The 24,146-nt window shown below is 51.1% G+C and overlaps 1 protein-coding gene and 1 non-coding gene across 3 annotated transcripts; one reads left to right on the top strand and one right to left on the bottom strand.

The window, feature by feature from the left end:
- Positions 1-877: 877 nt before the first annotated feature.
- On the bottom strand, positions 878-15,052 carry LOC128334158 (fibulin-7-like). Of its 2 annotated transcripts, none has more exons than XM_053270485.1 (9): positions 14,856-15,052; positions 13,094-13,250; positions 10,053-10,209; positions 8,840-9,010; positions 7,580-7,705; positions 6,703-6,828; positions 5,924-6,061; positions 4,166-4,304; positions 878-3,048 (listed from the first exon to the last, which is right to left on the bottom strand). In XM_053270485.1, exons 2-9 carry the CDS (start codon positions 13,169-13,171, stop codon positions 2,688-2,690), a joined length of 1,296 nt encoding a protein of 431 aa, XP_053126460.1. In that variant the 5' UTR covers positions 13,172-13,250; positions 14,856-15,052; the 3' UTR covers positions 878-2,687. The 2 variants fall into 2 exon arrangements, with proteins under 2 accessions (XP_053126460.1, XP_053126461.1); XM_053270486.1 differs by having other exon boundaries at positions 13,094-13,245.
- Positions 6,220-6,289, top strand: TRNAA-GGC (transfer RNA alanine (anticodon GGC)). The gene has a single exon. It is a non-coding gene; the product is annotated as a tRNA-Ala (tRNA).
- Positions 15,053-24,146: the final 9,094 nt, after the last annotated feature.

Raw genomic sequence — 24,146 nt, 5'->3', positions numbered from 1 at the left:
GCTGGTAATCTCCGAATGGGGCTAATGTCTGAATCGGGCTTCTGTGTCCAGTGTTCATAGGTATAGATCTGTGTACAGGTACAGTTAGATAGCACATTGCATGCAGATCTGGAAGTAGCATTCCTGCCGGTATCCTGCATTTCAGGGGAACCTCTACACAGTGTGCCCTGCACATGCCCGTGGGAGCCGGATTGCAGGCTCGCTTTTAACATGAATGCGGTTACATTCACCACACCCAAAAATGTACATGTGTACAGACACAACGCAATGTCTGAATAGGGCGATAGAGTTCTGAAGTGAGCCTGTACTTTTGCTCCTTCCACGGAACAACCTCTGACCCCCAACTCTGGCTTTTTGGAGGGGGAGGGCAGTGTTAGCTAGCATGGAGAGCCTGGAAAGTTTAGTGATCTAGTAGTCCGGTAGGCTACTAGCGTAGTCTACTTGCGTAGGGGCAGCACTTTGCATGCCGTGAAGCGCTTGTGCCCGCTGGCCAGGCAATTGTGTGTGACACTTTTCGAGTCTGGAAAAGAAACCCATCGTATGGGCTGTGACGTCTCCAGGGAGCAAAAGGGAAATGGGCAGTGACTGTGGGGGCCGCTGCTGAAGGACATAAGAGCAGCCCTGCTGGATGAGGCCCCCATCCAGCCCAGCATCCTGGATCCATTTCCCACAGTGGCCCACCACCAGATGCCTCTGAGAAGCTCACAGCCAAGCGGGGAGGGCAGGCCCCCCCATCCTGTTGTGGCTGCTGCTCCCCGGCAACTGGGATTCAGAGGCATCAGGCGAGAAGCCATTGACACAGACCTGTCCTCCAGGTCTACCCTTTGGACTGTTTGCAGGTTAGAAACACCACCAACACCACCACACCTCTGCCATGCCTAGTTGAAAGTCACGTTTTAATGACTGGCATCAGCTTAGCAAAGTGGCTCTTTTTAACAATACGTTGCCCTTTCAGTTTTCCTTGTATCAAGCCAGAACACGCAAACCTCTTTGTAAAGCAGTCGGGGCAAGTGTCTTTGGCAAACCCAGCAATTGTGCAACTAGGAGCCTGAGGGGGGTCCCTCCCTGCTGGTGGTGGTGCCTGGAACAAGGGGACAGAATAACCTGATCCCATGTCTCTGCCTGCTTAGTGAGGATTCCAGCTCCTGAAGGCTTGGAACATCACCTAGGAAGCTGCTTCCTACCGAGTCAGACCCTGGGTCCATCTAGCTCAGGATTGTCTGCCCAGACTGGCAGTGGCTACTCCAAGGTTGCAGGCGGGAGTCCCTCCCAGCCCTTCCTGGAGCTGCCACCAGGGAGGGAACCCGGGACCTTCTGCATGCAAAGCAGATGCTCTGCCACTGTTTTTAAAAATGTATTTAGGGAAGGACTAAACCCCTTTTTAGTAGTTGGAAGGAACTAGCTTTGTCATGTTTGAAAGCTCAGGACGAGACCTGCATCTTATACAGCAGGGATGGATCGCCTGAGGCTCACCAGTTGTGTTGGACTACAACTCCCATCATCCCTGATGCATGCAGCAGGGGGTGATGGGAGTTATAGTCCAACAACCGCTGGGGAGCCTCATGTTGGCCATCCCTGTTACAAAGCACCCAGGCCCCTCTCTGGAATTCAAGGGGTTCCTGCTCATGTCTCTCTTTTCTGGCATCACAAAGATTAATGTGCTTTCCCCCCCTTTCAGCTCGTCGACTCTGGCATTCATCTTTTGCTTGGGGGCAGTGCAACGAAAGAGGGGAGTTTTCTGGCGCTGCCATGCTCTCAGCTTCCTTAGTATCTGAGGCACAGGATTTAATACTGGAGGGGTACTTCACTCAGCTCTTAAAAATGAAAGAGACACATTTTCTCTTGGGCTAAGGACTGGTCTTGCAATGGCATCAACGCCCAGTTAATACTGCCTCCTGGAACCCCACCTCTGTGAACAGCACTAATATATATGGATCGGCTTTCTGCTGAGTCAGACCCTTGGTCAATCTAGCTCAGTATTTCCTACTCTGGCGGGCAGCAGCCCTGCTGGATTTCCCTGAGGGTCCTTCCCCATCCTTACCTGGAGATGCTGCCAGAGTCTGAACCCGAGATTTCTCTACATGCAAAGTGTGTGCTCTATCATGAGCTACAGCCCCAGCCTCAAATACTACAAACATATGAAGCTGCTTCTGCTGGCCTTGGTCCATTGAGCTCAGTGTTGTCTGCACTGACTGGCAGCAGCTCTCCAGAAATTTAGGCAGGGGTCTCTCCCAGCCCTGCCTAAAGATGCTGCCAGGGAGAAAACTTGGGACCTTCTGCATGCAAAGCAGAATCTCGGCGGCTGACTACTGGCCCAGTCTCGATCCTCTCCATTCATGGTTCAAAGACGGGCCATCCATTCCCTTTGGGGTAGCAGTGATGCTTCTAGGCTTCCCCCACTTCTGTCAGCCGCGGGCTGGGCTGCCACAGGGTCCCCTAGTGTGCCCTCCTTCCAAGACGATGGCGATTGGAAGCGGGGGGGGGGTCCGTACTACGTGGGTTCTTCTGGCATAGGGTGAATGCAGCCGATGGGGTGGCTTCAATGCTCCAAGGCACGCTTTGGGGGTCCCTTTTGGTCGGTGTGCCTCGGAGCACCATCTGGGGGGCACCTGCCCAGACCCACAGCCAGGAGGAGTGGGGGCCGTCAGGTCCGCGGGCGACCGTTCCTCCAGGTGCTCTGCTGGGCCTCAGAATTCATACTGGGACACAAAGAGGGTGACCTTGAAGATGTGCTTCCCCAGCAGGACCTTCTGCGCAAATTCGCTCATCTCCAGCTCCGCCTCGAGCGTGGCGGGCCCCATGGCCGGCCGGGTGAGCACCAGCTCCCCGGTGTGCCGGTCCGAGCGCTGCACCACCAGCTTCCCCTGGGCGTTGCCCCCCAAGATGGCAAAGCGCAAGCTGTCACCCACAAAGCGGCTGGTGGACATCTGGAAGAGGACGCGAGGCACCGAGCGGTTGGACGGCAGCGGCAGGAAGTGGAAGGAGACGGAGTTGGCGGCTCGCTGGCAGGCCCGGCTGTCCATGGGGCACGGGCTGCGCTCACACTGGCTGCAAGGGGGCGAGAAGGAAGCGCCGGTCAGGGCTGGCCCAGAACAGCGCCTGGATTCGTGTCAGGACAAGCTGCATGCGGAGTCAAGCAATCGAGCTTCTTACAGAGTCCAGCGATGCTTTCTGCAACCAGCCGCGGCAAAGTTGCGGCTTGAACCTGGGGCCTTCAGAATGCATCGGGACACAGGGAAGATGCCTCCATCAGAGCCAGACGCTTGGGCCATCGAGCTCAGTACTGTCTACGCTGGTTGGCACTGGCTCAAATCTGGCGGTGGATGCTGCCAGGGAGCAAACTCGGGGCCGTCGGCATGCAAGTCCCACAGTGAGCGAATGCCAGGACATCCTAGAATGAATGGCAAGGAATGCCCAGTGAAATGCACGGGTCCCTTCCTAATGGCCATGGCATGCATTGGATTGCTGAATGGCCAGTGGGCATTTGGAAATTCTATGCCTTCCTAAGGCTGTTGGGAAAGCATCAGGGCATTTCCGTGGGCATTCCCTGTCATTCATTTCAGGGGGCATTCCCTCAAGTCAGATGCACGGTGTCAGTCAGGAACATAGGAAGCTGCCCTATCCGGAGTCATACCAGAATGGCTTACACGACAGTCACACCAACAAAGGCTGGAGGCAGAATATCTGCCCCCCCCTCCGCCCTCGAAAGACACCAAACATGCACAGACAGGGATAGAAACATAAGAACACAGGAAGCTGCCTTCTACCGAGTCAGTCCACTGATCCATCTAGCTCAGTATTGCCTACCCAGACTGGCAGCAGCTTCTTCAAGGCTGCAGGCAGGAGTCTCGCTCTCAGCCCTGTCTTGGAGATGCTGCCAGGGAGGGAACCTGGGACCTTCATGGGAACTTGGAACATGCAGGTGCTCTTCCCAGAGCGGCCCCATCCCCTCAGGGGAATCTCTTGCAGTGCTCATGCACACATCATCTCCCATGCAACTGCAAACCAGGCTGGGCCCTGCTTAGCAAGGGGGACAATGGGTGCTTGCTTGCTGCCGCCACAAGACCAGCTCCGCCCTGCCGGGTGTGGAGGGGCAGCTGGCCAGAGCCGCCTTTATAGGGCACCTCCTAAAGCCAAAGAAGATGCAGCAGCTGCTGGCACTTACAAGGGGGACGTCTTGACGTAGCTGGTGTTCAGCTGGGCTTCGGGGCACTCGGGCCGCACGCAGCGGAAGCCGCCAAAGACGTTGATGCAGGTCTGTCCGCGGCTGCAGTTGTGTTGGTTCTCGGCACACTCATTCACATCTTGCCAAGAGAAGGAGGAGCTCCTTGCATTCTGAGCTGATCTCCAACCAGGCCCCACCAAATCCAGCAAATCCAGCAAATCCCCAACAGGCACTACAGTCCCTGCCCTGCCCTGGAAATTTGGCAGACTGCAACTTATAGCTGGGCTATTGTCTCCGATTCTGTATTTTGGACAGTTGGGAGGCAATTATTATTTTTTAATGTCCACATTAATGAGAAACAGTGCCTGGAAATGAGTGCCCCGACCGTTGGGTGGTATGGAAGTATACAGACTGCACTGAGATTTAGCACCCCGGACAGTTGCAGCTTGTATTATATGTGTGATCTGTCTTTAGTTCTCTCCTGAGTGCCCCCCCCTGCTGCTTTTCCCCTGACTTAATTTGTTTAAAGGAGGGGTTTTAACAAGCGTGCCCCTTCTGTTGCAAACCTTCAGCTCAGGAATCCCATAGAGATTTTTAACCTGTGTATGGATCTGCACACACACATTTGAAATTTTAACAGGTAAGAGACAGGCTATTCCAGTTACATGGTGCAGCAGGGAAGTAACTTGCCTAGGGAGCAAGAGATTGCTGGTTCCAATCCCCGCTGGGCAGCAGCGATATAGGAAGATGCTGAAAGGCATCATCTCATACTGCGTGGGAGAAGGCAATGGCCAACCCCTCCTGTATTCTACCAAGGACAACCACAGGGCTCTGTGGGCGCCAGGAGTTGACACCGACCTGATGGCACACTTGACCTTTAAGCTACTCATGAATACGCCAGTTGAAATTTATGCAACCAGTTTACTTCCAATGGGAGTACATAGGGCTAATTTTCTGAAGGCTGTCAATCAAGCTGAGGGGAGGGTTACACTGAGCTTCAGCACACAACCAGCCAATCAGGAACAGAGGAGGAGGGTCTTCACCTCCCTCCCTCCCCTTCTGCAGTGGACACACCGCTGAGGATGCATTGGCTTCAAGCTGGTGATCCTCAGTTGGGGAACAACTAATGTGGCTGCAGCGTGGAGGGGCGGGAGGGCTCTGAGTACCCCCGGGAGATCCCCAGGTACCCCTAGGGCTACTAGTAGGTGCTGTTGGGAACCCCCAGCTTAATGCAGCTGGTGGAGTTGGGTCACTGCCTGCAAAAGCTCTGCTCTGTAATTTGTGGCTTGGGAGCAGCTGCAGGAGGACGCTTGATCTTGGTGAAGGCCCAAGAGCCCATGGGAGGAGCCCCAGCCACAGGCCCTTCTCACTCCAGAAACACCCCCCCGCCCCCCGCCACTGCATGCATGAGCTGAAGCAACACTAGTGTGGGAAGATGACCAATTGCACTGACGAGACCGGTGGTAGGCGGGTCCTCAGTTCACAGTCCCCTCTCTCTGTTGCTGGGTTTTTGTTTCTGTTTTGGGGTTTGTGTGTTTCGCCCCATTGTCCTGAATGCTATTTGCCCAAAGGCTTAAAAAAAATAAAAATCTGTTATTTGCCTCCAAAGCATAAACCAAATCTTTAGTTGTTGGTCTCTGCTGCGTCCTGAGCCTCTAGGAGGCCTAGTTCAGCCAGCCCCGTGAGCGAGCCTGGAGTTGCCCCAGCCGGTCTGCTGTCCGACTCGCGTCCCTTCCACCCCCATCCACAGGCACTCACCGCTGCAGGTGTTCTTGTCTGCCTCCAGCAGGTAGCCCCCCGGGCAGGTGCATCGATAGGACCCCGGCAGGTTCACACACTCGTGGGTGCAGATGCGAGAGTGGCGGCTGGCCGGGAAGAGCTGGCACTCGTCCACATCTGGAGCAAGGCGAGAGGTGAGCAGGCAACAGCTTGCAAAGCCGAGAAAGACCGCCAGCCCCTGCTCAGCTCTTGGGGGGACTGGGGCTCAGGCTGAGGGGGATGCACAGGTCCCTCCTCCAAAAAATGGGTGACATCCCCGAGTGACTTGGGGAGGGGGCCGTAGCTCAGTGGAAGAGCGTCTGCTTGGCATGCAGGAGGCCCCAGGTTCAATCCCTGGCAGCGTCTCTAGGTAGGGCTGGGAGTGACTCCTGTCTGAAACTTTGGAGAAGCCGCTGCCAGTCAGGGTTGACAATACTGAGCTAGCTGGACCAAGGGTCTGACTCAGGATAAGGCAGCTTCCTGGGTTCCCAGGCAATCCTGGACAGACAGACAGAACGAATGTCTCATTTGGGGACAGGGTTGTAGCTCAGTGGTAGAATATCTGCTTTGCATGTCTTTCCCAGCCCAGCCTGGAGATTCTGCCAGGGAGTGAACCTGGGACCTTCTGCGTCCAGGCAAGCAGATCCTCCACCACTGAGTTGGGCAGGGCACTGGAAAAAGAGGGCCTCGAGGGATGGGAGATGGCGAGGGAGGCGCAAGCAAGACCACCACCTCTCAGGAAGGAGGGCCATGCTGCTCCTGCTCCTCCCCCCTCCTACCTTGGCAGACGCCTCCTGCTCGCATCTGGAAGCCGGCGTCACAGCTGCACCGGCGTGTTCCCAGGGGGTCTTCGGCACAGCGGGCCTGGCGGCTGAAGGACGAGTTGCTGCTGAGCGTCACCCAATCTGTGGCCAAGAGGCAGCAGTCAGTTCCCCGGAGAGTCAATCACAGAGAGGAATCATGGGTGGGGGCTTTTGGATTTGGCCTCCTAACAGAGGCCTCTTGCAAACCTACACATTCACAGAACCCAGGTACGTCGTGTGTGTGATGTCACGTGCAAAAGGGCCATGCCCAGGCTCCAGAAATCCCCAAGAGAGCTCTCCCAATCTCAATTCCAGGCAGTGTTTGCTGCCTGGCAGCGTTTATTTTCCTTCCTCTCCCTCCAGAGATACATGTATCCAGGCAGCAAACACTGCCTGGAAATGAGATTGGGAGGACTGAGGCTGGTGATCGGCCATGCCCGATTTTGCATGTGATGTCATGTGCAACAGGGGTTCCGGCGGCCCTTTTCCTTGGCGGCCCAGGTTCTTTGAACCCCGTCGCTCAATGTTGGCTCCACCCCTGATGCAGGAGCTCTTCCCCTGAGCTGTGGCCCCATCCCTTAAGGGCACTCACGGCACTCACATGTAGTCTCCCATGCAAATGCAAGCCACACTTAGTGGTTGGGACCCTGCTTAGCAAAGGGGGTGATATATGCTTCCTGCCCCAAGACCAGCCATGCAAAAGCAGCCCAGTTCTGCCCGTGAGGAGCTCTGCAGGCAGCCCAGCTGACGGGCAGAGGGAGGGGACGGAAGTCACACATACAGGCGGGGCAGCCAGCCACAAGCCCCTCTCTTACGCCAGCCTCCCCCTTTGCCGCCCCCGCCTGGTACTTACAGGAATACAGGGGAACCTGGCAGGTGCTGCCTGTCCAGCCAGTCGGGCACAAGCAGCTGTAGCGGTGGGTGCCGTCCACACAGGTCCCGCCATTGGCACAGGGGTTACTGGCACAATCATTGATGTCTACATGGAGGGGAGGAGAAGGGGTGGAATCTCACAAAGCCAGTTTCTATGGCATGGGGCAAAGGCGGCGGTGGCGGGGGGGGGGGGGGCTCCCTCAAAACCGGGCTCCTGGCTTAGGAGAGGGTAGAAAGATGCCCCGTTTCTGTTGTCTGTTGCTACTTATAACTATATATAAATATAAACAGCCCAAAGTATACAATCCACTTACAACAACCAATATCAGCTTCATGGCACAGCGGGGAAATGACTTGCTTAGCAAGCCAGAGGTCGCCGGTTCGAATCCCCACTGGTCTGTTTCCCAGACTATGGGAAATGCCTGTATCGGGCAGCAGCAATCTAGGAAGATGCTGAAAGGCATCGTCTCATACTGCGTGGGAGGAGGCAATGGTAAACCCCTCCTGTATTCTACCAAAGACATCCACAGGGCTCTGTGGGCGCCAGGAGTCGACACAGACTTGATGGCACACTTTGCCACCCCCCGCCCCCCAGTTCTTTGATGATAGAAATCAGGGGGTCATCTTAAATTCAGAGTAGGCTTCTATTTGGGTAAATATGGTATAACCTTGCTAACATGTCCTGAAGGGGCGTGTTTCCTTTGATTCTGACATTGTAGAAACAGAGGCTCCCAGAAGCCTCTGTTGTGGCTGTGGATGATGGGAGTTGTAATCCAACAACACCCAGGGACCCACAGTTGAGAAACCCTGGAATATGGGATTGGCGGCATTTGGCCCCATCCCTGGCTCTGCCTCCCTGGCTGTGGCTGCACAAGGCCAGGTGGAAGCCGATATTTATTTCTTTTATTTAGTATAGTGCGTTTATATACCGCCCCATACAAAAAAGACCCTGGGCGGTTCACAATATAAAACCATCAAAACATTAACACAATTTAAACAATTTAAAATACAACAAAAACTCAAAAACCGAAAGCTTTAAAACTAGAAAGAAAACAGGCCTGACTAAACAGGTATGTTTTTAGGTCCTTCTTAAAAACATCCAGAGAAGGGGAAACTCTGACAGGGGTTAGAGTGAAGGGGGGTGGGGGAACGGTGCCTATTCTTAGCACACCGTGACCCTCCCCACATCCACCCCCCTCCCGCCCCACAACCCCCAGAGCTGGGGCTAAGACTCACGCACTTTTGCAGGAAGGCTGCTGTCCGCTCCAGGTGTGGTTGTCCAGGCAGGTCCGCGTCTCGGAGCCCACCAGCAGGAAGCCGAGAGAGCAGACGAAGTGCACCTCGTGGCCCACGGCCGTCTTCTTGCCCAGCCTCCTGCCATTCAGGGGCGCTGGCGGGAGAGTACAGCTCTCTGGGGAATGGGGGGCACCAGCCAAAGAGATGGGTGAGCAACATGGAAACCGCCTGCTCACTGTGCCCCACAAGCACCTCCTGGGCCACTCCTGGTTCATGTAATGAAGATGCTTGCCTGGGTAGCTGCCACCACCACCAGTGTCGGAAGACGCCCCATTGGCTTGCCACAGAAACAGAGGAAGCAGCCTTGTAGTGAGTCAGAGGGTTGGTCCATCGTCTACCCTGACTGGCAGTGGCTCTCCCAGGTTTCAGGCAGGAGTCTTTCCCAGCCCTACCGGGAGATGCTGCCAGGGATGGGACCTGGGACCTTCTGCGTGCAGACACGCAGGTACTCTTCCACTGAGCTCTGGCCTTAAGAGGATATTTCCTTAAGGATATTCCCTTAAGGGGAACATCTTATTACGCTCACATGCATTTATTTGTTTTTAATATTTTTCTCCCTTCCGCCCTGCCTCCCGCCCTCCATCCATCCATCCAGGCAGTTAACACATTTAGACAACCAACACTAACAAAACATTAAAATGATTAAAACTGTTGGAAATCTCAATATGAACTTTTAAACTCGACAACCAAAGGGCCTGATTAAAAAGGCACATCTCCAGCTGTCTCTTAAGAACCAGCGGAGAACCAGCAGTCTTAATCGGAGACGCACACAGTCTCTCCTCCAACTCCAAACCAAGGCAGACCTTGCCTAGCAAAAGGGTCCGTTCATGCTCACAACCACAAGACCAGCTCTCCTCCCCGAAAGGCACATTGCCTGTGCATGCCAAGGAGAGGGCCCAGGTCTCCAGGGCGCACATGAGGCCATTGGCGTGGAGACAGAAATCAAAGCAGAGACAGAGGTCTCCTGCTCCTCCGCTTAAGCTACTTCTCAGGGCTGTTGTTAGGTTAAAAAGGATGGCGGGGCATGGCTGCCATAGAGGGAGCATCTCCCCACCAACCCATCTCCCCACCCCAGCCCAAGTTGCTCTGCTCCAGACTGCTTTGGCTGCCTCCCCACCCCCTGCCCCGCCTCGCCAAGGGCTGCCTTGCCCTTTTACCATTGCGTTTGGCGGCCTGCTTCTGGAGGCTCCCGTGCAGCACGGTCAGGTGCTTCTTGAGGTTGCGCAGGCTCTGCAGCTGGGCCGCCTCGTGCGAGGACAGAAGTTTCTGCAGCTGCCGGATCGTGTTGGCCGCCTGCAGTTTGCTCATGCAGCCCTGCAAGGGAGAGGACAAGTATCGGGCAAGGCTAAGGAACAGCCCACAGTCACACCGACTAAGGCTGGAGACAGAATATCTGCCCCCCGCTGCCCCCCAGAAAGACAGCAAGCATGCACAGACAGGGATAGGATCATAAGAACATAAGAGAGCTGCCTTCTACTGAGTCAGACCCTGGGTCCATCTAGCTCAGTATTGTCTACCCAGACTGGCAGTGGCTTCTCCAAGGTTGCCGTCAAGACTCTCTCCCATGACACCAAAAAAGGATCCAAATGCTCCACACTAGTGTTTTAATATCCTAGAAATAAAACGGGGTGGTTGAAAATTATCCAGGCTAGGTTGTATATGATACATCCAAATCAGAATATGCTCTAATAGATGAAAAATAATCAATAAAGATTTGCTAAAATAGTCTCTTTGTATCCAGCTGGAAAGATGGAACCCAACAGCTCATGTAAAATATGTCCTCAGAAAATGGGAGAAGTGTTGGCAGATGTTCCCAAATAGTCTCAATGTTGTGTTGTGGTTGAGAGATAAAGAGTTGAATTCCTTGCCAAATGCGTTTCGCCTAGAATGTCTTCATCAGTGGCAATTTTTTGCTTCTACAGTTTCATCTGGAGATGCCATGGAGGGAACTTGGTACCCTCTGCATGCGAGTGTGCAGATGCTATCGCCAGAGCAGGCCCCTCCTCATACCCAGAGATCTGTCAGTGATCACACCTCTAGTCTCCCATTCAAATGCAAACCAGGGCAGACCCTGCTTAACAAAGGGGACCATTCATGCTTGTCACCACAAGGCCAGCTCTCCTCCCATAGATCGGCTCTGGTAATATTTCTTGTTGGGAGGGTAGCAGAGTGAGCGTCAGGGGGGCTACAGCCATGCTGTGTCAGGGTCTGTGGGGAGAGAGCCCTCTTCCTCCTCCCTGATGGCTCAGATTTCATTTCTTATAAAGCAGAGAGAAGAAGCAGGTTTCTCGTGGCCAATGTGAGGCTCTCCAGCTTTGTGGGTGTTGGAGATGGAGTTCCAGTGCATCACTTTTGCACCAACTATCCTAATGATCACTAGGGGCATTGGGAGTAGAGGTAGTGAGTAAGGGTCTGCCTAACTCGTCTACCTGTCTCTACTCTATGACCCTTGATATGTACTCAACAGGTATTTCCTGTTGAGTCACCAGCGGGGAAATGTTTGACTAACAATAGATTGTGAGCCCCTTGGGGACAGGGAGCCATCTTATTTATTTGTTGTTTCTCTGTGTAAACAGCCCTGAGCCATTTTTTTTGGAAGGGCGGTATAGAAATCATATCAAATCAAATCAAATCAAATAAATAAATAAATAACAAGCAGAAGGTTGCCGGTTCGAATCCCCATGGCGCTGGTACTATATCGGGCAGCAGCGATATAGGAAGATGCTAGAAGGCATCATCTCACACTGCGTGGGAGGAGGCAATGGTCAACCCCTCCTGTATTCTTAGAGAGTAAATGGAAACATCTCTCTCCCTCCTTACCTATTCATTATGTTGTCCTTTAGATTAGGGTGCCGTCGAGTCGGTGTCTTCGACTCCTTAAGCTGGTCTAAGGACCGTAATAAATTTACTTTCTTACCACTTACTTATTTACTTTGACTCCAGGTGGCCACAGAGCCCTATGGTTGTCTTTGGTAGAATGCAGGAGGGGTTGACCATTGCCTCCTCCCGCGCAGTATGAGATGATGCCTTTCAGCACCTTCCTAGCTGGCTGCTGCTCGATATAGGAGTTTCCCATAGTCTGGGAAACATATTAGCAGGGATCTGCACTGACAACCTCTGGCTTGCTAGGCAATTCATTTCCTGCTGTAGTTAACCAATAAATACTTACTATTTTGTTCTACAAGAACCTCCATGTGTTTTCTCTAAGTAGCTGCAGCAACTAAACTCTGTGCTACCTACTCTGGAACTGGAGTGTGTGCTCATTCCTTAGTGCTCTTCTGTGTACCTACTGGGGGTAAAAATTAACAACTCCCAACAGTTGGACTACAACTCCCATAATCCCCAGCTGCTATAATTGGGAACAGAGAGACTGACCAGCTTGGGGTATCGATTTCTTCTCTGCCTCTTCTTTGGGGTTGCCAGACCTCAGTGTTTAACCCAAGGCAGGGATGTGTGCACGAACCATCCAACTGATGGTTCAGTGGTGGGGGGTTACCTTCAAGGGTGCTCTTCCCCCCACACATTTCTTCCCCCCACACATTTCCCCCATTGGCGCTGTGCCCAAAATCTCTGCACGGGGCAGCTAGAAGGCATCATCTCACACTGCGCGGGAGGAGGCAATGGTAAACCCCTCCTGTATTCTAATAAAGAAAACCACAGGGCTCTGTGGGTGCCAGGATGCTGACCAGGGCTGCAAGAAGGTATGCTGTCACCCCGTGCAGCGATTTTGGGCACCACGACAATGGGGGAAACACATGTGTGGCGGGGCGGGGGTGGGTGGGTATGACCTCCTGGTCCCATAAATGTAACCTCCCACTGCACCATTCGAATCGCCGGACCTCCGAATCGGTCCGGCGGTCTGGAAAAGGACTGCCGAACCGGTCTGGGCAAATCCCCAACCCAAAGTTCAGCTTGTGGAGATCTTTCTTGGGGCCTCCAGGGTCCCCAGATATTGTTGGGCTACAATTCCCATCATCCCCAGCCACAAGAGCCAAGGGGTTTTCTGCTTGGCTGCGAGGGTCCTCGTGCTGTTCGCGCCACCTCCTGAGCATCAGGCCTCGCTCCTCTGCCGCCAGGCACAGCTGGGCTTTCGTGAGCTGCTCTGCCCGCTGGCCCCGGCTGGCTCTGCAAGCCCCCCAGCCCCCCCCCCCGCCAGTCTCCAGGCTCAAGGCCTGGCCATTCCCTTCTGCCTCCTTACCTGGGTGCTGCTAAGGGGCAGTTGCACAATGCCCAGGGCCACCAGGGCCAGGATTTGGGGCAGCAGCAGCAGCAGCATTGTGTCGTCTCAAGTTCGGGACTGAGCTCAGTAGGTGGGAGAAGGGAAATGGATCTCCTTTGCAGCTTCGTCAGCTAACCTTGGTTCAGAAAGAGAGGAGAGGGAGGAGCCACAGTGAGAAGACAGCTCGGATCCTGCCTGACCAAAGCTCCACAGAGCAGGAAGGTCTTTCCCCTTGGGGCAAACCCCCTCAGACCACTGGTGCTCAACCTGTGGTCCTCCAGATGTTGCTGAACTACAACTCCCATCATCCCCAGCAACAATAAATTGTACCTGGTGGTGATGGGAGTTGTAGTTCAGCAGTATCTGGACCACAGGTTGAGAACCATTGCTTAGAGACGATCGGAAAACTCAAAAATTTCCCTCCCCAAATTCTGGCTTATTCCACCCTGCACAGAAATGAAGATTGGAATTGATCAGGAAATAAACTCGCCTGGGACTTTTACACACAGCAAGCTTTACTGCAAATTTACTGGGAGGCTTTATTGAGAACGTGAAGTTGTCCCAAAAAACTGACAATAGTTGTTTTTTTTTTTTAACCCCAGATATACATCAGGCTACACTCTAATGCAGCACAGTGGGGAAATGCTTGACTAACAAGCCGAAGGTTGCCGGTTCGAATCCCTGCTGGTACTATATTGGGCAGCAGCGAGATAGGAAGATACTGAAAGGCATCATTTCATACTGCGTGGGAGGAGGCAATGGTTAACCCCTCCTGTATTCTACCAAAGACAACCACAGGGCTCTGTGGGTGCCAGGAGTCGAAATCGACTTGACAGCACACTTCACCTTACAGGTACATAAAAACCCTAATTGTGTGTGAACTGCTCCTCAATAACTCACAGGGACTTTGGGGTAAATCTTGCTGACATGTGAATGCACCTCTTCCCACCCCACCCTCATTCTGGAGAAAATGCGAGTTAAAGGGCTTTAAAAGCCCCATGTGAAAAACTTCCTGGCAGCTTGCTCCTGCACCTTTCACAACAGCTCAGTCTGCAGAAATCAGCAGGAGCTTTTTCAGAGGGCAATTTTACTTCGACTTTACTTTAGGATGGTGGGTGTGCGGCCAGATTTACCCCAAGTCTGTGCAATATTTCAGAGAGCACTTCACACACGATTTGGCGTTTTCTCTCCATATTGGGACCCAGCCCGATTTATGTCTGGGATAAAACAATCCTCTTTTCACATCGGAGTATCTGTTATGCCCCGAACTCGCAGTAAAGTCTTGCGGTAAAGCCCGCTGTCTGAAAAGTGCAGAGAGAAGCATCCGCTCCAAAACAGCAGCGGTTAGAACAGCCCAGCTGCAGGTCCCACTGATGATGTTGACACCGCTCTTGTAAACTCATCTCTGTTTTAAACCACTTCAGTGGTTGTGGCATCCGGCAAAGAAATCCTGGGAACTGCACTTGGAGGATGCTTAGAATTCTCCGCTAGGGATTCCGAGCCTTCTGTCCCGGAATCACAGTTCCCAGGGTTCCTTGAAAAGAATGAAGGATAATTAGATTGGTGTTACACATGTAGCACAGAGCAGGGGCTTTTCAGTTTGGGGCCCCCTGATGTCGCTGGACTACAACTCCCATCATCCCCAGTTGCAGTGGGCGATGCTGGCCTTTTTGCCTCCCTTTCCCGCAACCACCCTCTGATCTCCATGCACCCCAATGCAGAAGAAGCTGGTGCCACAGACCTGCTTGGCGAAGGGCTGCCCGGCTGGATCGCCACGAAGGGAGACCTGGAGGGCGGTGGTGGAGCAGTGGTTGGCCTGCCTGGTCCTCTCTCTCTCTGCCAGAGGATCCAGGAGGGCAGCTGAGAGGCAGCAACTGTTCAGCTGGAGATGTAGCCTGCCTGGCCTGCCCGTCCCTCCCCTTCCTCCTCCCTGCCGGCTTGCTGGGATTTTATCCTCGCAGAATGTGAACACTTGTTGTTTTTCCCCCTGGCCGAGGCGGAGCGAGCGCACTGCGGCCAGTGGCAGGAAACGTTTGCCTTGGCACCAGCACGGCGGCGGCGGCGGCGGCGGGCATGCTGGAGGCCGTGTGCTGGCCTGGATCGCTCAGCAGCTGCCTGACACCCCTTCCGTGCCGCCCATGTGCCCAGCAGGCGCCAGGGGGACAAGGCCCGCTCTTTGCTCCATGGCTTCTAGCAAAGCCAAGGGGAGAGGGGGATTCCCTTGGGCCTCATCCGTCTAGTCCTCCTGCCGCCCCAAGCAGGGGACAACATCTAGGTTGGCATGAAAGCAGCCCCAGGGGCGTGGTGGCAGTGAGTGTCCAGGGCCAGGGCTCGCCTTACTCCAAGGCAAACCAGAGAGAGTTGCTGTCTGGTTGTCCTCAACAGGGAGCAGCAGCAGCAGCAGAGAGACTCCTCCTTGGGACTGCCCCTGCACGACTGTTGCTGGTGTTTGTCTTCTTCTTCTTCTTCTTCTTCTTCTTCTTCTTCTTCTTCTTCTTCTTCTTCTTCTTCTTCTTCTTCTTCTTCTTCTTCATTCAATTTCTATACCGCCCTTCCAAAAATGGCTCAGGGCGGTTTACACAGAGAAATAACAAATAAATGAAGATGGCTCCCTGTCCCCAAAGGGCTCACAATCTAAAAAGAAACACAAGATAGACACCAGCAACAGTCACTGGAGGGATGCTGTGCTGGGGGTGGAGAGGGCCAGTTACTCCCCTGCATGCTGCTCAATAAAGAGAATCACCATGTTAAAAGGTGCCTCTTTCGGGTTCCGTCTTATTTATTTGTTATTTCTCCATGTAAACCACTTTGGAAACTTTTGTTGAAAAGCGGTATATAAATATTTGTTGTTATTGTTGGACAATAGACTTGTTTTGCTGGTCAATGACCGAATAAACTTATATCTATCAATAGACTTGCTTGCACTAGTTGAGGTGGACACTTCAGACAGGGATGCGCATTGATCACTTCCCCAGTTTTGCCATTAGTTTATCCTGAGTCTCTCCAGCTCTCCTTGGACTACAGTGCCCATTATCCTTGGCTGAAACCCAGGCAAAGCCAGTGTGCACCCGAGAACACAGGAACACAAGAAGCTGCTTCCTATCAAGTCAGGCCTTCGGTCTGCCTAGCTCAGAGTTGGCTCCCAGGGGTGGGAGAACTTGGGCCTTCTAGCTGTCGTTGGACTACAACTCCCATCATCCCCAGCCACAGTTTTTGGAATGGCAGCAGCTCATTCAAGATTTCGGGCAAGAGTCTTGGGGTACAACCTTTTGATGTCCAGCCCTACCTGGGCGCTTTCCAGACTAGCTGCTCAACAGCAGCAAAATGCCTTTGTTCAGGCAAGTCACATTCAAAACGTAAAGAGCAGGGGGAGCCGTCTCATGGAAACTAACAACCCGGAAAATCAGCAACTTCCTTACACCGGATATACAATGTTCTAGCTCTATATCTCAGCCATTAAATTTGAGACAAGGCATTGGCAAAGTGAACGACACCCTGCTGTCTGCATAGGGACTGTGGTGTCACAACACAGGAAGTGTGGAAGCACACTTCCGGGATCCGACGTGACACCGTTGCAGGGTCTAATCTGGAAAGCGCCCTGGAGATGCTGCCAGGGAGTGAAACTGGCGCCTTCTGCATGCATCACAGATCCTCTACCACTGAGTGACGTATGGCCCCATCAAAATGACGCATGCATAATTACAGGAGCATGGGAAACGGCTTTAGATCAAGTCAGGCCATTGACCTAGCTGGCAGCTGGCTCTCCAGAGTGTGTTCACATGTGGGCCAGATTTACCCTGAAGTCCCTGCCAGCTATCGGAGAGCAGTTCACACACAATTCGGGTTTCTCACTGCACGTTAGAGCCTAGCCCAATTTATATCTGGGGTAAAAAAACATCCACTATTTGCGTCGGTTTTGGGGGACAACTTCGGGTTCGCAGCAGAGCCTCCCAGTAAACTTGCCGTAAAGCTTGCTGTGTGTAGAAGTCCCTGGAGGGAGAAAGCTTGAACGTCACGGTGATATACTGTTAGAGCTACCAATACTGCGGAATACTACAAACTATTGCAGATCAGCGATAAAAGGCTGACAAACATCAGCTGTCAGAGACCAAAACAGAATTAGGTGTCAAATGCAAATGTCACCTTTACGGATAATATTCAAGGGGTCAGAGAATCCCTGGAGAAGGTTTTGAGCTGAATTAGGTTGAGAGTTTAGGGGGCCAAGCCATTTTAGCTCTCAGGGGGTTCTAAACTGGCTCCAAGGCAGGGGGGTACCTCGGGAAGAGGAGGTCTGTGTTCGGCCCTCTCCCTGGTGGCCCCTTAGAGTGAGGGAGATAATGAAGAAAACAGGGAGGGGTGGAGCAAGGGGGCCCCCAGGATCTGGGGGCCCGGGTTCTTTGAACCCGTCCACTCAATTACCCTGCTCCAAGTCACCTTCTTCTGGTGTTCTTATGGCAACTTTTCAAGGGCAGAGGCAGGGCTTTCCTCCTCCCTGTGCCTCTCTGTCTCTTTTTAGAAAAGAAACCACTGGAGATTAGAAGCATGGACTGGGAATCCCACAAGGCCAACTTGGCTGTGGAATGCAATTGGCAGCGCTTGAAGGGAGAACTCCAGCCCTCCTGGAAAGCAGCCGGGCTGCAGAAGATCCATCTGGACTCTGAACAAGCCTGCAAGGAGCCCCTCGGAATGCAGGGTGGGGCAAGGGAAGTGGACTCCGACCCCTCCTCCTTCCCCTCTGGTTTGGGAGAAACCAAACCACAGCGAGAAGGTGGCCCCCTGTGTCCTTGGGAAGCCGGTCCCAGAAATATCCTGAGGAATTACAGGGAGCTGGAAAAGGGCGCTGCATCCAAGGCTGCAGGGGAGACTCTCAGTCGGCTTCACAGACCACCATTCTGCTTAAGGGTTATGCAGGACACTCACATTTGGGCAAGCTGATGCCAAAGGAGCAGCACGTTTGCAATCCTGGGGGGAGATGAAGCGCCCAACGAGAAAGGGTGTGGGGGAACCCTGGTTGGACCCCCCTGGACTATTCTGGGGGGCTTCAGAAGTGCAGGCAACACTCTCCATGACAGCCCCCATGGCCGTGCCCACCCCCACAGCCAGAGAAACCTCCACTAACTGAGCAAAGAGGCACCTTTTTGAAGCGGTGATTCTCTTTATTGAAGAGGATCTTCCTTCCTTATTCGCTATATCAACGCTTTGGGAACTTTTGCTGAAAAGTGGTATATAAATTTTCGTAGTATTAGTATTAGTATTAGTATTAGTATTAGTATTAGTATTAGTATTAGTATTTATTTATTTATTTATTTATTTACATACCAGAAGTCATGTAGCAGAAGTAATTTATGTAGCAGAAGTAATGCCACCATAAGGGGCACAGTGGGGAAATACTTGTCTAACAAGCAGAAGGTTGCCAGTTCAAATCCCAGCTGGTACTTTTCACCCACTTTTTACCATCATTAACTACTGTTCACTACAGCTTTTAGATCTTGTCCATTAAGGGCCATTTAATTTGCAGTCTTGCTTTTTGTACTAGACAGACATAGTTTTACTCCAAATTTTACTTCTACTTCTGGTTTTTATAGTCTTTTATAGTTATTATGATTCCATACCATATGCTTGTATTGTGTCACCGCTAGGCTTCACTTACTATGTTTTATGTTCTTCTTGCTCTTATGTTGGTCTGAGACCGAAATAAAAGTGATTGATGGATTCATTGTGCCTGTGAAAGTGGCACATCCTTGTCCTATTCCCAGATTCTTCTGGCTGTGGAAAAGGAGAGACGTCTGAGTTTGATGTTTCTGAAGTTTGCACATGGCATCCATTGCAAAACAAATGGCTCATTCACAGAGAACGCTCGGCATTCTTGGCAGAATCTCACGGCATAAGAAGGCAAACGGCGCCGTCTGCAGGAAGTGTGTTTTATCTCTATTATCTCAGATGCAGCACATACACACGCACAGACATGCACACACAGAGGCAGAGAGCAGAAGAACTTTAGTAGACTGCAGGTGGCCAAGAAAGTAGTCAGAAAGTTCTTTTGATGCCCTGAAAATGAGTATATGTGCATTTGTGTATCCTGTCTTCAGGATACACAAATGAGCTCTATGGAAAAAACAACCACAGCCCAAACCTAGTTCTACAAAAAAGTGTTGAGGAATATCTGGCCATGGTGGTGGTCTTATTGGCTAGTACTTGTGATGTCACCAATATTTCCCCAATCCCCACAGTTTTGCAACTGTTTTGAAATGTCTATGTGTACACACACACACACACACACACACCTGGTCCTGCGTTCAGCTCACTGGTACATAAGCAATTCTTAAGGTAGGTTCCTGCTGTGGGTGAGGAACCTGCTCTCTGACCATGGCTAAGAATGTTCTGTTTCTCTTAAGCCTGTGTTTGTCTTCAGCTGTTCAGCCTCCAGCAATGTTACATAAATGCAAAGTGCATGCTCTCCAACACAAGCATGACCTGAATTCAGTTTTTCAAGCCCTTGGGAAGGACACAACACGCTTATTTTCAGCAGTGAGGGGATGGTGGGGGTGGGAGTTATAAATGAAAGTTTTAAAAGGAGTTTGCAGTACAGGGCAGCCAGTGTTCATCAAGGGCCTCTAATGAGCTCAGCGCCTTTTTCTCAGCTTTCGTATTTAGCTTCTCAGCAAGTGTAGCCATTTTTCTATGAAAAAGTGAGTCACTCTTCTGCAACATTTGTCAAAGGAAAGGAATATCTGGGTGCTCCAGAACTGGGCCTGTGCTCCAATGGCCAGGAATAGACAAAAGCATTAAACCCGCATAGCTTAAAAGGTCCACAAGGCTTCTGACAGCATGAGGGGCTGAAACATAAAAATAAAAATGTTGATGTTGTGCTCAAGAATCCTGTTGTGAAGAACTGGCGCTCTCTTTTAGCTTTGGATAGCTTGATGCTTGCTTATCAGCCTTGATAGCTGGTGGCTACTGAACATTTCTTGTCTGTTTGGATGGGAACCTAGGACAGTGACCTTCACTATTTTTCCAGGCAGGTCCACATGGCAGAGAACCTTCAAAGTGAGAGCCATTTCTCACTGTGTAGTGGTCCTCACCTTAAGTGGTGCAGCGGGGAAATGCTTGACTAACAAGCAGAAAGTTGTCGGTTCGAATCCCTGCTGGTACTATATCGGGCAGCAGCGATCTAGGAAGGTGCTGAAAGGCATCATCTCATTCTGCGCAGGAAGAGGCCATGGCCAACCCCTCCTGTATTCTACCCAGGACAACCACAAGGCTCTGTGGGTGCCAGGAGTCGAAATTGACTTGATGGCACACTTTCCCTTTCCCTTGAGAGGTCCTCACAGTGGGCCCTTTGAGGGAGATGGAGTCCTTTCAAGAGCTCTATAGGAAAGTGCTGAGAAGGGCGACGTGTCTTCCAAGATGGTCCCGTGCTGCCAGGGCTCAAGGGGGCTCCGTTCCCTTTAAAAGAGACCCCTGGCCCTGGGCAAAGCTCAGCACTGCACGGTGAGAACAGTCATCTCTGCACACTGCCAGGAGGTTCCCCACACAGGGCTTTTAAAGTCCTTTAACTCACCTCTTGTCTGGAATGGAGGGGGGGGGGTGTTCACATATCGGCCACATTTACCCTGAAGTCCCTGCGACTTAGAGAGGAGCACTTCACACACAATTTGGGGTTTTCACTGCACATTAGAGGGTAGCCCAATTTATATCCAGGGTAAAAAAAATCCACTATTTGCATCCAGAGGTGCTCTTACCCCTGGACTTTGGGGCTGAAATCCAGGGCCTCCACAGCCCCTCCCCCCCAATCCTCTTTAGTCTGTCCTGGCTGGTGTGGAGCATGTTGATGCTTAATTTACAGGGGAGGGGGGCCTCCAAAGGCATTAAGGTCTGGGCTCCAAAATTACCTAGGTGCACCTCTGTTTGCATCGGTTGTTTGGGACAACTTCGAGTTCGCAGTAAAGCCTCTCAGTAAACCCACGGTAAAGCCAGCTATGTGTGATGTATGGCAAATTAGATACAGAAGTGCGTAGCCTGACAAAATGCCAGCCTGCTAACTAGTTTCAAGGATTAGCTTTATAGGAAGTCCCTGTCAGCAATTACAAATGCTGTTTGAAAACTTTCCCTTCCCTTAGAGTCAGAGCAACCTGCAAGTGTTGGAGGAGAAAGATAACGCAGAGGCAGATAAGGCAGAGACCTTGGTTAGTCATGATGATGAGTAAATGACGAGATGCTGTGAAGCTGAACAACATGTTTTTCTGAAGAATGTTTTTAGAGTATAAATGTATGCTCTCTGTAATGGGTCCTTTGTCCTGCTCTTTGACATTAGTCAAGCAGTACCTATGCTACTTAAGAGCATAATAAAGCTTTGATCATAAATCCTCTCGACTGGGCTAATTATTGGGCTCCATCTGCCCAGGAACGAACCTCCCCTATTGGGGTCAGGGTACCCCGATACATCAAGTGGTGCCGTGACTCGGATATGGGGTGTAATTAGGGACCCCACTGGGTGGTGCATCCCCTCCGGGGCTCTTGCTGGGTGAAAAGGCATGCCGGCTACCGGGAAGTTTCCCGGGTCCTTTTTCACAGGTGGAGCAGCCCCCGAGTGGCCACCACAAGTGTGAGGAGTCCAGAGAGGCAGATCACTGGGTGCAGTCCGGCCGGTGGGATGGAAAGAAGCGCGCAAGGGTTAGAGTCCCAGGTTGCAAGTATTGGGGTGAGTGTTGTGCACACCTGGACATAGTCAAGGTGCACAGGGTGGGTTAGCCACTTGGTTTCAGTCCCACTCACTGGGTTAAAGTCCCGAGCCCCACGTAGTGATTTGGAAAGCTCAGAGCAAATTGAGAGGGGAGTCATGCACCCCGTTGGAATGTGTTTTAAGGAACTGGCAGGTTCTTATGGGCGGCGACCCATTGAGGCAGACGTAAATGGTTAATGTTTGTCCATGGACTACTGAAATATTTTGCAGCTGCTTTTGTTTTGTACCCAGATGGGTAGATATGAAGAGCATCAGTATGCTCAGGGTTTTGTGGAGTTGTGGTCTCGAGACAAGCTGATGAAGGGTTGTGGGTTCTGGAAGACCACATTGGTCGCTGTTGGCAAGGTACCTGCCAGCCCACTGTAAAGATCTCCACCGTGTGTTTTACTATCAGGAATTTTGAATGGAATGTATTGCTAAGTGGTTTGAAGTTTGAAGGACAAAAGGGAGGTTTTTATTTAAAAGGAATGAAATGCATCAGTGTCTTTAGGAATGCAATCTGAGGGAGGTCGGGAATAGAATGTTGTTATAGATCTTTTTGCTGATGACTGTGTATCTGGGGGGTTCTTTTTGTTCCACTTGACTGGTTAATTTGCTCATGGGTAAACATGCTTAAATGAATTAACATTTTATTAGATGTTAAATGAAACCACAGTTTTATTTTGTTTAAATGCAGTCTAAAATATGTAGCTGTTCATTTTGTTATGTTTCTAAAATGGTATTTGATTGTATCACTAACATGCGAACTTATCTGCCTCCCTTCAAAAACTTTGTCTAAAAGTTAACTGCGTCTGGTGTTAATTCCAGGGGAGCTGTGGGTGTGTATATATGTGTGTGTGTTTCTAATGGGAGCCCAGATTACTGAGAACTTTATTTCTGTTAAGTTCTGTGTGAGATTCCACATTTTGTTAGAATGCAGAGCATGTTCTGCCATTCATCTGATGGCACTGATGGGACTTTTGTTATATATGTGAAAGTGTTTTAGTGACTTGCTGTATATTCTGTAAGTTGTTACAAAGGAAACTTGCCCTGAAATTGAATTCAAAAAGGGGAAATGTTGCTAAATGGCTGGGTTGCAATGTATATGCAGAAGAAAGGGCGAGTTCTGTCTACTCCATCCTCCCAATGTCAGGTGGCATGTGTCCTCCTCGTCACTCAGAATGCAATTGTTTTTGTCGGATGTGGTCTTGCACGGTGGTATTGGCTTTTAGTGGCTTCTTTAAGCCTGTAATACTTTCTTGAGCTAAAGGGAGATTGGGGGAAAGCTTTGTATAAATATATACTTTTGATTTTCTTTATGTCTTCTGTATGGCCTATGGTTATAATGAAATTGCTTGATGGTAATTGCTTGAAATTGCTTGAGTGTATGTAAAAGAAAAACTACACAGGCCGTTATATCTCTTTGAAAGGGAAAGAGGGGGCTCTTAGGTTCCTCTAACTTTGTTTAAGTTTTTCTTTTTGTATGGGCTGTATATGGAAAAGTGTTTCCAATGTGGAGTCGAGCCTGTGGTGGCTTATGACCGGAGTCTGGTCTCCTCACTCCAAATACTGAGTGAGGTCTCTGAACAGCCACTTTTTGTTGTGGGTGAGAAGGAAAAGGATTTTAAGTCAAATAGTCAAATGGAGTTATTGTTTTATATCTTCGCAATATGTATGAAATGTTTCTGCTAACTGTTTTTGATGTAAACTGAGGGTATTGTCAATGGGTCTGAGGCTTCAAATTCATAAATTTGACCCACTGCCAGCCCTGCTTTGCCTTCACAGTAGCTGGATCTTGAAATTCCAGATCCCAGACATGAGATTTGGTGTAAGGAATTTTGTTTTGTCACTCCTGCAAATGGAAGGGAGTTCCAAAGGACTGGTTTGCATATTACCTGGAAAACCTCCCAGTTTGAAAGGGATCAAGTGTTGTCATAAAACCCGTATTCTGTTTTCACAGCTCCTGACTAGAGATTAGATGATAACTTGTGTTTATCACAGGCATCACTCCTCTGCAAGACTATGGGCGTTTTTCTTGATACAGTGGACCCTCGACTTACGAACTACTCGACATCCGATGTTTTCGACTTACGAACGACAAAAATGGCCGCACGCTTACGAATTTTTCGAGCTACGAACGGAAACCGTTGGCGGTTTAGATGCAATTTCCTCGACTTACAAATTTTTAGATGTGGCTTACTCGACTTACTAATTTTTTTAGACCTCCGTGGGTGTGCTTTTCGACTTACGAAATTTTCGACCTACGAACATGCATTCGGAACGGATTAACTTCGTAAGTCGAGGGACCAC

The sequence above is a fragment of the Hemicordylus capensis genome, chromosome 9, assembly GCF_027244095.1.
Source record: "Hemicordylus capensis ecotype Gifberg chromosome 9, rHemCap1.1.pri, whole genome shotgun sequence".
Classification (NCBI taxonomy): Eukaryota; Metazoa; Chordata; class Lepidosauria; order Squamata; family Cordylidae; genus Hemicordylus; species Hemicordylus capensis.
Note: the sequence above shows the minus strand (reverse complement) of the source record. Positions and strands in the feature narration are given on the sequence as shown.

Excerpts from the sequence above, each read along its gene's own strand:
- LOC128334158 (XM_053270485.1), bottom strand. The coding sequence starts at position 13,171 with ATGCTGCTGCTGCTGCTGCCCCAAATCCTGGCCCTGGTGGCCCTGGGC. Across the intron at positions 6,829-7,579 it reads CCAGGTTCCCCTGTATTCCT|ATTGGGTGACGCTCAGCAGC; the intron begins GTAAGTACCAGG and ends TCTTGGCCACAG. Across the intron at positions 4,305-5,923 it reads AGACAAGAACACCTGCAGCG|ATGTGAATGAGTGTGCCGAG; the intron begins GTGAGTGCCTGT and ends TCTCTTGGCAAG.